Source organism: Rhagoletis zephyria, unplaced genomic scaffold, assembly GCF_001687245.7.
Source record: "Rhagoletis zephyria isolate East Lansing unplaced genomic scaffold, Rhagoletis_zephyria_1.1 Rzeph_scaffold_01546, whole genome shotgun sequence".
Lineage (NCBI taxonomy): Eukaryota > Metazoa > Arthropoda > Insecta > Diptera > Tephritidae > Rhagoletis > Rhagoletis zephyria.
This window is the reverse complement of record NW_016158630.1, coordinates 104,256-118,542: the sequence shown is the minus strand read 5'-3', so window position 1 is coordinate 118,542 and position 14,287 is coordinate 104,256. Positions and strand designations below refer to the sequence as shown.

General features: G+C 43.8%; 1 protein-coding gene across 1 annotated transcript in view; it reads right to left on the bottom strand.

Annotated features, from left to right (window-relative positions):
• Positions 1-1,299: 1,299 nt before the first annotated feature.
• The window catches only part of CdGAPr (GTPase-activating protein CdGAPr), a 97,090-nt gene continuing 84,102 nt past the window's right edge, over positions 1,300-14,287 (bottom strand). The window contains exons 4-7 of the mRNA XM_017618053.1: positions 8,636-9,948; positions 6,572-8,461; positions 6,080-6,515; positions 1,300-3,876 (exon numbers count right to left, since the gene is read on the bottom strand). Of these exons, the coding sequence (XP_017473542.1) occupies positions 1,339-3,876; positions 6,080-6,515; positions 6,572-8,461; positions 8,636-9,948 (6,177 nt within the window). The 3' untranslated portion in view covers positions 1,300-1,338. The remainder of the gene's footprint in view (positions 3,877-6,079; positions 6,516-6,571; positions 8,462-8,635; positions 9,949-14,287) is intronic.

Genomic DNA, 14,287 nt, shown 5'->3' with positions numbered 1-14,287 from the left:
GGTCGTAAACGCTATAGCGAGAGTAGGTTTCGGAAGTGCATAGTCCACCAATCTGGCAAGCTTCGGAAACCGTGACCGTAACTGGTATTTGACCACTTATTTGGAATATTTATTCGAATTGCCACACCTCTTGAGATCTGTTAGGCATGTAGGTCTACCGGAAGATAATTCATTAGAACATACCGTGCCTTAGATGGTGTTGTTCTCATCGCACCAGTTATGACTGTGGACGCAAGACTTGGACTTTATTCATCTTTTTAAAAAGTTTACCCCTTTCCCAATGGTATCCCACCATTCCAAAACCGTGATAGAGAATTGGCCTTAACACCGCTGTGTATAGCCAGTGTATTAATTTGGGTTCCATCTCCCATTTTTTCGCCCATTGCCCTGCTGCAGGAATATAGTGGTACTGTTGCTTTGCGCACTCTATCTGCAATTTTGGGCCCCAAATTTAGTTTAAATTTGTATTCATTTTCGTATCCGGGAAACGTTCTAAAAAGATCATGTTATTTGGAAGCAATAATTTTATTTGTTCACGCTGAACATTTGAAAGCATTTATACATAGTAGGCAGTGGCTGAACGTGCAGAAGACCGTGCTACTATTTTTTTTTAGCTTTCAGAAGGTGCCGGGTTCGAATGCCGTTACGCACTTCCATAACTGTTACTTTTTTCCAACTATGAAAAAGCCTCTGGGAAGTGCAGAAGGAAAGCGAGAATGAACGAGAAACGTATCTATTTCACAACTATTTTCGGTATTTTTCTCTACATACGTTTATGGGGCACACTTTAGTGGAAAACGGATCGTCAAAGTATCCGAAAATGGAATCGGTAAGCGGACAAGAATTCGCATTTCATCCTTTTCCTTTTTCGGATCAACTTCCGGATTGTTTGCTGGCTGGGTGAAAAACACGCCATAGTGGCATCGTAGGTAACTGCATAACCGACAAGCTGGTAAGAAAAGGCAGCCTTGAAGAAATTTGTCCAAGCAAAGAGAAATTCCTCTAATTACCTCAAATCTGGCGAAATTTCTTACTAAATTTTTTGTCATTTAAACCGCCCTGGAAATCTAGTATGGCACCACTTGTTTCTAACATTGGTGTGAAATACTCATGATTTTTCTATCGTTCATCATGGAAGTATGCTACAGGCGTTTTCACGGACGGAGATTGCGAATATGCAGCAATTTAATCCTCTCGTGACAACCGAAAGATGACTTCCAATGTATCAGATTGCGCGTAAAGCCAGAGGCTATACTTATATTTTAAAGCAGTTTACAGCTTAAATATTTCGNGACATATTATTTTTTTAGCTTAAAGAAATGCTTAGAGCAAATTTACTTACGTTGAGGTCAAACTTTGTCTGCTGGTCGACAATGGCGCAACACTTCCCACACCACTGGCTCCATTATTGCCACTGCCCATCAGCTCACTCCTGCTATTACGTTCGCGCGCTGCTACATTTGAAGCCAACACTCCTGCTGTGCCGTTAGCTAATTCGTAACTCTTTCGTTCGAATTTTTGCACAGTGGCGCGCGCTGAAAACTCCTCTTGTGGGGTAGTCTTCTTCACAGACGACGACGTCGACGATGTTATTATATTGGTTGTCTGAGCAGCTTCATTTGCTTTGGACACAGCGTTCGCGGACGCATTTGCATTTGAATTGCAATTATTGCTAGCCGATGTTGCTGTTGTCGCAGTTGTAGTATTAACATCACAATTTTGATTTTTCTCATCGGAAATACTACGCACGCGTGGCGCATGCAAAGTGCTTTCCGAGCCAGCAAGTAGGCGTGCGCGTCCCAGCAAATCCTTAACATTTTCATTCTCCTGCTGAAGAGCGCGCATATCGCCGCGGGATTTTGATTTGACACGCAACGATTCGGGTGCATTGAATTTGTCGTCATCTTTGTGTGATGAAGTGTGTAGATCAGTTTTGGAGCGCGATTTGAAATTTGTCGCATCACCACGATACTTTTGCGTCAGCTGCTGACGGCGTTCCTCTTTGATTTTGTCAATGCGCTCGCGGTCCAGTTTGACGCCGGATAACACTTTGAGGCTGGTGGTCGAGAGATTCAAATTTGAGTTGCTCAAATCGCTGGCGCTGGCAGTATGGGCTGATGCGGTGGTGTGTGCAGCATTTGCAGCGTTTGCAGTTTGCTGCGTTGAGGAACTCACATTATTTTGTATGAGAGAAATGCGATTTTCTGTGGTTGGCGTGATTTTCAACTCAGCTGTTTCATAATCGTTCTCCAGCCCTGCATCGCCCGCTGCATGATTGTGACTCTTTTCCAGCTTGAGCGCTGCTGGTGGAGGCGCCTTTTCATTTTTCGATAAACAAATCTCCTCGGTGATCGGTATGCCGGGCAAGCGCTTAGGCGGATTTAGTGTTTTCGGGCGCGTAAAGTCGAAACTCTTGCGGCGATTGGACACCTCAGACAGTTCGGGTAGCTGTTGGCTGCTGCGAGTGCTCAACTCTTGCAGATGCTTCGAGCCAAATTCGCGTACGAAAGCGTTTTCATCTAACGAGCGCGTTATTTGTTGCGATTTTGTAAGTTTTTGCTTGAGGTTCGGTTTTGCGACATCTTTTGTTGCCGACTGCTCAGCATTCGATGTGAGACTCGATTGCGAGGCTTTCAACTCGGCCACTGCGCTTGTATGCTTTTTAATCGAGCTGCGGAAGCTGAAATCAAAGGCAGGCAGCTGCTCAACGGGCGAACTTTCGAACTTTGTAGCGAGCTCTTTGACACTGAAGTTCGATGGAGACTTGCGGGCTGAATTCTCAATTATACCTGCGCTATGCGGCGCCTCGAGTTCTAGCTCTTTTGCAGTTGCGCAGGCAAGTTCCTCACGTAGTGACTCGGTAGTGAGCGCCGCCACGTCCGTGTCCGTTTTTACGCTGTCAAGGCTATCCAACTCCAGCTTGTCAGAGGCCTCTTGTTTCGCTTTTTCTTCGGCGCTTTTTAAATCTTCACCCAAAAGATTTTCATAGATGCTCTTTGGCTTGCGCATTTCTACATTTTCGTACAGCAAGCGTTCGTCCTCTTCACCTTCGGATGGTTCCTCCAGGCTATCTAAAATATTTGACTCTCCACTCATCTGCACATCGGGGTCGCAGTCCTTCATAGCCGCGTTTCTCTTGTAGTCTTTTTTATCGCCCAGTAGAGGCATATTTTCATAGGCGTTGTAATCTTGCATCTCATTTTCATTGGTCTCCTTCAGACTCTCAAGCGTCATGCTGCTTTTGCGCTCATCGCTCAGCAGTTGATTCACCTCGGTCACCGAATTTCGAAAGAACTTCACCTGCTCGTAAACTGTGTTCTCATCAAAGCTTGTCTCCAGCAAAGGTCCCTTGGTCTTCGTCTTATTGCGCATTACCACAGACGATTTAGTTGGTGGCAATTCTTCACGTGGACTCCGCATGTTGTAGGTGATGCTAATCGTAGCACGTATCGGGCTCGTTGGTCCACCTATTGGTGGCGGCTTGTGCGCGCCCAGCAGTGGTGAAGCCATATTACTGGGCGTGTTCTCGTATTCTTCATACGCTGGCGATTCCGCCTCGGTTTCAATCAGCGAATGCATGCTGGACTGACGTTGCAGGTTCTGATAGCCGAATTCACTGGGTGTCACCGACTGACTAGTATTGTCTGTAAAATTAGAGTTGTTAGGCGAAGGTATAAGTTGCTGTGCCAATTCGCGCTGTCTATTGTAGGGCAACGTTGATGCATGTCCAGCGCCACCATTACCACTTGCATCTACGCTATCGATGGTCATTTTTGAGCTCAACGGTTGTAAATCGAGTGAGAGTTCTCGCTTAAGAGCGTGCATGTCACGTCGTTCTGGATGCGAGGCATTCGTGATGTTCGAGTGTGAGGTGAACTATGGGGGAGGAAATTGAGAGAATACTTTCGAATTAGAAAATAACGCAAATAAATTAATTGTTTAAATGAAGTTGGATAGCCTTTTTAGGTAGTTAGATATAACCCGATAAGAGCTATAAATCTGATATTCGGATTTTGGCCGTATATACAGATATCCGGCAGGGATATTTTGATCATCCGAATATCCGGATATCAATCGGATATCCGCATTAAAAAAAGAACGGATATTAGTCAGATATCGGGATTAAAAAATGATATTATCTGGATTCTATCCGAGCATCCGAGAGGATATCCGTATAACGGAATACACGGATAGTCTCAGCCTAGTAATGATGCAAATTAATTTTCCGCCAAGTTCTGTCACTTCAGCGTAATACAGAATGCCGGCATTGTGGTTTCGGCAGACAACTGGTGACGGAAGGGTACACAGAAAATTTCCGGACCTCCAATCCAAGACAGATGAGGTTAGACTAAAGCTTGGTCTCCTCAAGAGGCAGTGTGTAATTGACTGTGTGTAATGCTTTAAGGTGACAAGGAGTTTCTGAGATTTTTCTGCTGCACAATCAGTTTTATTTCATCTGAGTAGACAGATGTGCATAGAGATGTGCATACCTCTTTTCTAATATCTATGTATGTGGTAATCGAGAAGAGACAGCCGTGGTGTACAGACGTGGAGAACGACCATTTTTACCGTGGATCAGAGAATATACCATCACTTAGATTAACCGACTTTGATATCATTTTGTAGAAACCCGGCGGAACTCAAGGCTAAGTGCCGTCGGCACTTAGAAGGGGTGGGATGGCTCCAACTGACCCGGACAGGCTTCCATTTCTTTCACTTTCTCCTTTTTTTATATTGGCATGACAAAATGTTTGTTTGTTGTAGCTGAAGGTAGAGAAGTGGCAAACATCCCGTATTGACATGGGTGTACATCTTTCAATAACCCAGTGATTGGCATTAGATCGAACTTCATTTGCACAGCATTTTTTTTCGATAAAGAACCGACTAAAGTCTTCACGTAGTACAGGGTAAAGAGCCACGCAGAATACACCACCTCAAGCCTCAAGAGGTCGCGCTGCATATGGAACAAAATAATTACAATCAGCCTAAGGATGCAGCATTACAATCAGTTTATTACTATCAATGACAATTTGTATGATCAGGAAGTTACTACAGGTTCTTTTAATCCTGTTGAGGGCGTCTTCATTCAATCGTCCTACTCAGCCAAAGTTCTTCCGCTGTGATCATTGCGTTAGGTTTTCGCCCATGAACTAGGAGCCTGCGTGTGTTATAGTGATATCCAGCTTGGATACTTTCTGAAGGGCAAAATCATTTGTCTGCTCCCTTTACTCGGGTAAAAACAAAGCATGTGCCATTATAGGAGTGTTCGCTATGCAACTGCCAGTAAGAATTAGCCAATAACAAAATTCAGCGAATAAGGCACCTTACTCTCCCAAAGAGAGAAACTTACTAAGTTTTGCGCGAACAGGAATTAGCAAAAATTTGCAAGCTTCACTGCCAGCTGGCGTCCACGGTTGCATTTCGAGCATAATCAATTTTTTTAATTATTTCAGATGGAATTGAAAACAGGACCTATACGTATATTTCTTCTTATTCTGACTTTCTTCAACATACGCTTTAATTTCTTTATGTAAGTCACTGTAGGATTTCCTATATCGACAGCGGTGTCAAGTGCGTTCCGATTACGAATACCACTTTTTCAGCCGGGTACCTTTCAAATGTTTGGAATTAATTAAATTAATTGAATAAGCGAATATTTACATACTTCTTTCATTGGTAAATCGCAACAAGATTGTTCATTTTTAAATTTAACGAACTTGTTGATTCAAATTAATGTTGACAAAAATGCAACCGTGTGCCACAATCCTGCTTGTAAATTCTTACTGGCAAAAGTCTCTCTTTGGGAGAGTAAGGTACCTTATTCTCTGAATTTTGTTACTGGCTAATTTATACTGGCAGTTGCATAGCGAACACTCCTTTCCCCAGCACGAATTTGCAACTTCCCCTCCAAATGAAATGTCAAAATTGTGCTCTCTCCTTGCAAGTTTTACTGGGTTTTTGGCTAAACGAACACGATTTGGTAACAATTGGTACCAACTTGTACAAATTTTCTGCATAGCGAACACTCCTTATCTAAATAACTTCCTAACTCCATAAAACAAAAAATGCAATGACTCACATTACTGCTGCCGAGACTCTCGTGCGAGGTGCCCAAACAGCTGACAGAGTCCACACCCAACAACAATGGCTGCTGCTGCTGTTGATGAAGTGAAGATACGCCCGACAGTGCAGACAATCCAGACATTGCCGAGGTAGCCATTAACGGTTCCAAATCATATTGTGGCGTATTAACCGCCGAGCTATTTTCCGAACTGGTATCGCCAACCAACAGTGAGTAGCGTGGACTTTGCATGGGCGAGGAGGGGGTAACAGAAATTTTAGAACGTTCCATTTCTGATTTGGCATCTTTGGTTATTTCATTGGCGCTGTTGCGCAATAACAGCGAATTCAGCGCCTCAGTTGCATTAGCATTACAGTAGCTGTTGCGATTTTTCGAGCGCAACAATTCGGGTAGATTCTTGGGCGCATATGTATGATTGTTGTAGTTTGTGTTTCTGCGGAGAGAGAAATGTTAGTTTATTTCAATTTTACGCACATCGATACAACTTACCTGCCATAAGGTACTTGTGTAATGCTTTCGAGCTCACGTTTGGCGCACAGCTCTTCCTCGAATTGCATACGCGCTGCAGCATCTTTTGTCGAGAAGCGGCGTTCATTGTTCAACCCCGAGCCGGGATAGCTGAAGCGTTCTTTGAATGAATCTTGATCCTTGCGCTTCGCGCCCAATTGCACTGTGGGATAGCTGTAGCGTGTGCTAATGATATTACTACCCGCTGCGGCGGCTGCTGCCGCGCCAGCAGATGTTTTCTTATCACCACTCTTAGTGCTAATGCCATACTTCTTTTCGAATTGCGCCGCCTTGGCGCTAACGGCGTCTTGCAATTTGTTGGCACTCTCTGTCGAACTATACAGTGAACTTTTGGACAGCGCTGACTTGGGTGGCGCATGCACTTGCACGCTCGCATATAGCGTCTGTGAATTGGCTATGGTGTGCTCAGGCGTGCCGCAATCAATGAATTGTATATCAGATAACTGATCCTCCAACTTGTAGCGCTTGCAGCAGCTCTCGTCGCTGGAGAGATGTGCGCGATGTTCCTGGCAAGCCAACTCGTTGCCGGCAGCATCCAGCATTCCGCTTGCTGACACGCCTGCTGCGCTAGCGCCCTGCTGAGCCCAGTTGTTCGCGAGCGCTGAAGCGGCGCTCGGCGACAGATGCAAATTCAGACGCGGTTGCTTCTTTGGACTCGGGTTTACGCTATTGGTTTGACTGGAGAATTCCTCGGGGCGCGCGCGCATTATGCGACGTGAAGCAGCGCCCGACGATGGTGGTATATTCTCCTTGCCGACGCGCGGCGAGCTCACCAACGATTCACTCTCGGAGAAGATGCGCATTTCCGGCTCTTCGCGATCGAAGTTCAAACCCAATTCGGAGAGTTCACGCGAAGGGCAAGTGGTTACGAGTCCGCGCTGCGGCGACTGTAGCAGGTCAAAGTAGGAATCGTGCGAGACTGAGCGCGAGTGACCCGCTGTGCGTAGACTATCTATGGAGTTCGAGCGCACACACACTTCCATCGGCTTGCCTGCCACTTCGTCGCGCCTAATGCTGGTATCAAATAGTTCAATCGATTTCGGTTTCTCCTGCTTGTGCAAAGCCTTCCCCACCTTACCCGAGTTTGTAATAATCAAGTCTGCCTCAGCGAAGGTGACCTGCGCATGGCTGCCATCTTTGTGTCGCGCTGGTGGCGTATCACTACCGCCAGCTGCGCCCGCAGCGCCAATAATCTTCGAGTCGTGGGCGCCATTACTAATCGGCCGCTGATTGCGCGTGAAAAGCGATTTCCATGAGTGCGTTTTCCGCTTTTGCCAGCTACGTGGCACCGACAACACTGTGTGGTATTTATCGGGCAGGCTGGATGGTCCACCACCAACCTCGATATATGAACCAATATTGGCCGCATTGCTGGCTACCATATTGATGGGCATTGAAGACTTCATATCGATGCCATCGATGCGTGAGTGCCGCTCTTGAGCCTCCTCCAAACTAATTAGTTTAGGGCCGCCGGTGCTAAGACTTTTGGGACGCTCCATGTAGCTGAGCGATTGATCATGCTCTCGCTGTTCAACCAGCAAACTCTCGCAGTCTGTTAGCGAGTCGAGCCGCGTCTCGGTGGCTGGTGTGGCGCCTGCAGTGGCGATGTAACTTAGTCGCACGTTCGTGTCATCGAATGCATCGAATATGTTGTGACAATTGCGTATCAGGTACTCAGTGACGACGGCTTGTACGCCTACGCCGCGCAAAGCGGCCACTCCGCCAGACTCGAGAGCCGGTGAACGAAGTAAATTGGGAGCCCAGACAATCGCGAGATTCTTGTCAGTCATGCTGGTGCGCGCAGAGTGCTGCGAGATGCGGTTCAAATGCTCGGCCAAGTATTTGAGAGTGCTGTGAGGAGAGAAGATTAAATGTTAGCACAAGAAAACTCCTCAAGAATTCTTAGAATCATCTTTAGTAAGAGGCAAGCTTTATGCTTCTTATCTAGAGCTGAGAGCCTCGTCTAAAATTGAGTATTTAAACTACTCACACACATTGCTGTTCTTCTGAACACTTTTCACTTACCGATAATGCGGTGGCGGCAACTTCAAGACCGTTTCCTTCATCAGTCGCAACCGCTCAGTTGACTCGCTCTTCTCCTGTATGGCCTCCACGAAGTTATCATACAACTGGTATGTACACAAAGGGTTTGGCAATTCGCGGAAGTACATTTTCAATAGCGAACTAACGGCATGTATATCTTGTTTCATCTCAGGATTACCCAAATCCGGTATGCGTTCTTCGTCGAAGGCGCGTCGCAACTTCTGTATGTTCGAAGTTATGCCCGAAAGTCGATAGATGCCATCAACAATGCCATATTCTTCAATAAATTCCGCGCAACACTTCAGTACCATCGGTATTTCTTGGCCGCTATTGAGTAAATGCTCCGACAGATCGCAGGAGAATACGCGCTCACGATAGATACCACTCTGCTTGAGGCGTCGCCGCGATGGGCGTGACAGTATAAATGAACGAAAGAAAGCAATCAGTTTGCCGTGTTTACGCAGCACTGGCTTAGTCGGCGAAACATCCAGCTGACCGACCAATGGCGCAGGCAGCGGAAAATGCCGTGGCACCTTATCACCGATGGTGGCCACACACGACTGCGGAAAGAATCCAACTTCATATTGAGATTTTTGCAAATGTGACTTCTTGCCGCGCCACCAGATCGACTCAGCCGGACTGGGCATATCAATAACGGATATCATGTCGCCCACTTCGATCGAAATTTCATCAGATGCCTGCGCTTGATAACGACGCACGCCATAGGCAGCGCCCACAGCGGGTGTATTGATCGTGCGCATTGTATCGCCATCGGCTAGCGGCAAGCGCCGCCCCTTATTGTCCAGCTGCAGCCAGGTGAGTATAGTGCCGCAGGTTAGCGAATCGGAGGCGATCTTTGAGAAGCGCTCGAGATACTTAGCCACAGCATATTCGACGTCTTCCTCACTTTTGAAATCCATTTCTTCCAGATTCTTCAAACCGCTTATTTTGCGATCGTAGACGCAACGATGCAACATTTCGTCCAACATTTGCATGTTGTCAAAGGAACGTTTCACTAGAAACGGATCACAGTTGTGCGGGAAAACTTTAATGATGAACCAACAATTCGCTGGCGAGAAGGAACGATACGATGCTGGGCCGCCGGTGGCACTGCTGTTAAGCGCCTGCCCCACCAATTGACTGCTGGCAATATCGCCACCGATCGATTGTGATGCTATGCTGCTGTTGAGTAGCTCGGATTTATCGTCCATCAGACGCACCGAAAATGCGCCCAACTGCACACGTTCATAGTGAAAGTGTGCGCATTCTTCGAGCTTAGGAAAACGACAGGATTTCTGCAAAGATAAGAAAAGAGGAGTGGAGGTTAGTTTTGAGTTGAAAGGTGGTAAAAATTGAAAGGTAGAGTCGTAAAGTAAAGAGGTAATTAAACTAAGATTTTGACTGTATAAGCGACACAAATATATAAATGAAAAGACCCCGTAAGGACCGTGTCGACATCATTTTAAGGTCCCACATTAAATTTNTGGTGGTAAAAATTGAAAGGTAGAGTCGTAAAGTAAACAGGTAATTAAACTAAGATTTTGACTGTATAAGCGACACAAATATATAAATGAAAGGACCCCGTAAGGACCGTGTCGACATCATTTTAAGGTCCCACATTAAATTTTTGCATTTATTGATAAGATGGTGAGGAGTCATTTAAATGAGTTTCTGATGAAGCTCTTCACAAATGGTTCGAATTTGAATAAACAAGCGGATAAGCACATATCTGCTTATCCTGTTAAGAAATTAAGGCTACCACAATAGTTCGGAGTATTTGAGTTCAAGGTAAACGTCGTTAAAGAGACAGTCACTGGAAAGGACTAAACAGATAAATAAACTACAGGTGATTGGTTAGACGGTAGTAAATCGGCCCGCAAAAACCCTACGGAAGACACACCTCCTAAACCCAATTAGTTTGGTACCGATTGGTAGTTCTTTCTTATCCTTACGTGCGGATTTTGGTGTTGGCCCTTTAAGAACTACTGCAACCAAAGGCTAGAATCTGGTCGAAAGCGATGGTCCTTCCGCAAGATGAATCTAAGACTTGCAATATCTAGTCAACAGGACTAACTCTCTTCAGCCTGGTACCTGGATGGTACCTTAACTTGGAGTGTCTTATCGGGTAAACAGAGACGCCTCTAATCCCATCGCAGCTAAGTTTACGAAGCCCTGCAGTCTATCTTGTGAGCGTACCACAGCAAGGCCATATACCATACAGGCTCCCTTGACACTCGTCATATTGCAGTGTCTTATAGGGTAGACAGAAAGAGCTCTTCGGCTATCCCGGCTAAGATTTAGCAGGTGTTAGGGGACGTCTCGAACGGAGGATATGAATTTATGGCATTGCAGTTGCCGCTTTGATCATTGCATGGCAACCGGAGAAGGCTCTCATTTTCGAAAAACCTCTGCTGTGCTTCCTTTGGATGTATTACAGAAAGGCTGGATACCATAAAGGCTCCCTTGGGGCTCGCGTTAAGCAGGTGTTCAGGCACGTCTAGAACGGAGGATATGAATTTCTATTGACCATTGAGTGGTTGGAAACCATACAGGCTTCCTTAAATTGCCATGTCTTGTCAGATAAATTGTGAAAGTTCTTGGGCCATCTAGGCTAAAGTTACGCAGTCGTTAGGGAACCCTTGTAAGCAGAGGTAAAGGCAATGCCTCTCTCGAGGCGTCCCTAAACGACTGCGTAACTTTAGCCGAGATGGCCTAAGAACTTTCACCGCTTATCCGACAAGGCATTGCGTGGCAACCAGAAAACTCTCAGCTCTGCCGTGTAGAGACCATAAAGGCTTCCTTGAAACTTGCGTTTTGAGGGAGTATCAGCACTTTTGTTGCCATACGACCCCTTTCTGACCTGATACCATCACAAGATAGCCTTTTAAAGCTTCATAGTTTGTTCGCTTTAAATGAACCTAAGCCCTTTAACGTTGCCTGGCTGTCCGAAATTATATTTACGCAGGCCTTTAAGGGTTTCTAATTCCAGCTCAGGCATTGTGAAATGGAACACTTCGAGGTAGGTTAATATGTGGGATTTCTGGCCAGCAGCCGTTAAATGAAACTGACAAATTATATCTGCCTTTTCTGGTGCATCCGTATTTCTCACACTCTTTACGTGTAACTTACAGATATTCATAGGGTAAGGTGACTCATCCTATTGCTTTTTGCCAATTTTGATTCCGCAATATTCCCATTCCAATGCTAGGCAGCATCACTTTTGATTTCTAACACATCGAAATGGTCATCTTATTGGCCTCATTTACTGTTGTAAATGTCAAATATTATCAGATGTTAACCTACAATGACCTTGTGTTAATGGAATTGAAAATAGAAGGCTGAAGCAACTATCCCAACGAGAGACTTGTAAAAGAAAAAGGACTGAATGAAGAACTAACGGCAGAGCAGCCAAATCTGTAACCCGTGGTAATAAACAAATTCCGCAAACATATAAAAACACAAACACATACACATATACGTACATACGTACACACACAAATAACCAAGGTAAATATTACAAAGTAAAATTTATCAAAAGGAGGAGGTAAAGGACACAGCAAAAGCGCAACAAATTCCCTGCGGCATTGCAAACTTATGAGAATATTTTGAATACTAAAAGCTTTATGAAAATACCGAGCGCTAAAAGCAAAGTTGGTAGCTGCTTTAGCGAAAATGTGTTCATACATGCTTCAAAGGGTACATTCTTGCACTGAATTTCTCGTATATTAAGGAATGAGTTTCATATTAAAATATTTAGTTAAAAAGTACGAAACTATGCTCTAATAGTTGATGCTCCCAAAGGCACTTCAGCAAAATGTGCACCTACATTCATATGTATGTATGTATGTACTCGCACTTTAAGCATCGGCAACAGTTGCCATATGCAGTCAAAATAAGGCAGACCAATCCGCCTCTTATCGCTACTTTCAAAGACCCTTCAAAGGTTAATTGAGTTGTATATCAGAAACGAAATTCCCAAGGAGCTCTTGGACTTAAATCCGCTTGCCTACCGACAGACAGGGCAAATCGATGAAATCGGCTCTAGACTCCGTTGTAGAGATTATTGAGTAAGCGATCAGTGCCTTTTTTTGAAATCGAGGGAGCTTTTAAAAAAGTTTTAAGGAAACCGGTTAGTATGTGGCGATCTGTTGGAAATTCTGAAAAATAAAAAACCCCTTTCGGCTGGTTGAATGTGCGGATGGCCTAGTAATTTTTCACCGCCTTTAGTAACTCTGTATGAACTTGACCATTTATGCTCCCACCACAAATACTCCTTCAAGGAAAGATTACAATCTTTATAATCGGGGCAGAGGGAATTTATTTATCAATGGTTCAAAGTTGTATGAAAAGATATGTAGCTGGAGGAGTCTTAATTGGCCATTTTCCGATTGGAAGCCGTGCATTTAGGCTCATCATCTCAACAAAATAACGAAAATGGAATTGGCAAGAATCACTTTGACGGATTCAGCGCCAATTAAGAAGAGAAGAAGACAAAGATAATCATTAAATAAATATAAAGATATGAAAGCATATGAAGACAAATATGTAACTAGTTGACGATGTATGTAGATGAAGATGTGGATGAACACAAACATAAAGAGGGAAATGGAGATGAAAATGAAGATGACATAGACAAAGATAAAGACATTGGTTGTGCTTTTGTACACTCTTTAAAGGTGTTCTTACACGATATGTATTTGCATCTGTAAATGTGACTTTTTCAATACATAATCGTTAATATAGAAAGGCCCTAACTCATACAGTCGCTGAAATACAAAAGCCGGAACTAAGTAAATATTCAAAATTCCCTTGTGATTGATTATGATGCATTTCATTGAGATATACATAAGTCCCGACATCATTTTAAACAATTAAAAATTTTAGTCAGTTACGGATTTTTTGCATTTCAGCGACCAAATGAGTTAGGGCCATTCTATATTAAGGTAACGATATGTAATTGCGTATGTCTATCAAATTCACAGTCTTTATTTAACTATTTAAAAATATGTTCTTTGAAAACGAAATAAACTAAACTCAGATGATTCTACCTGTGTGTCAGATGAAAATAGAAACATTTCTATTTCGTATGTACGTGCATCTGCTTAAAAGAGCTTTGCCCGCGGACAAGGCAGTGCCCATTACCGCTTTACAGGAAGCACCAGTGATAATAATACTAGGCGTTTTTGTACGCCAAAAATTGCAAAAAATAGCAAAAGAGAGAAGACTGAGCGGGCGAAATTGACATCTGAACTTGCAATTCCCCCTAATAAAATAATTGTTTCTGGGGATTTTATACTTGTAGCGCCACTTTCTCAAGTAGATTTCAAAATGTATCTGCCCTTTCTCCAAACAAGATTAGTGTAGGAAAAAAATTTTTAAATTAAATTTAAAATAAACTTATTTAAATACATAATAAGATAAAAACAGTATTTTTTATGAAGAAATTGCTTCGGATTATAATCCATCAATCAGCTAATTTAGCGTTTTTGTACTTTCTTGCATGTTTCACCCACTGAGAGTAAATGTTGTCAAAAAACAACTTCTTATTTATAAACTTTTTTTTATAACCGTATCTGCTAAATACTTCGTTTCTGTACTTCATGCCACATTTTTAGTTATTTTATGCAGCAACCA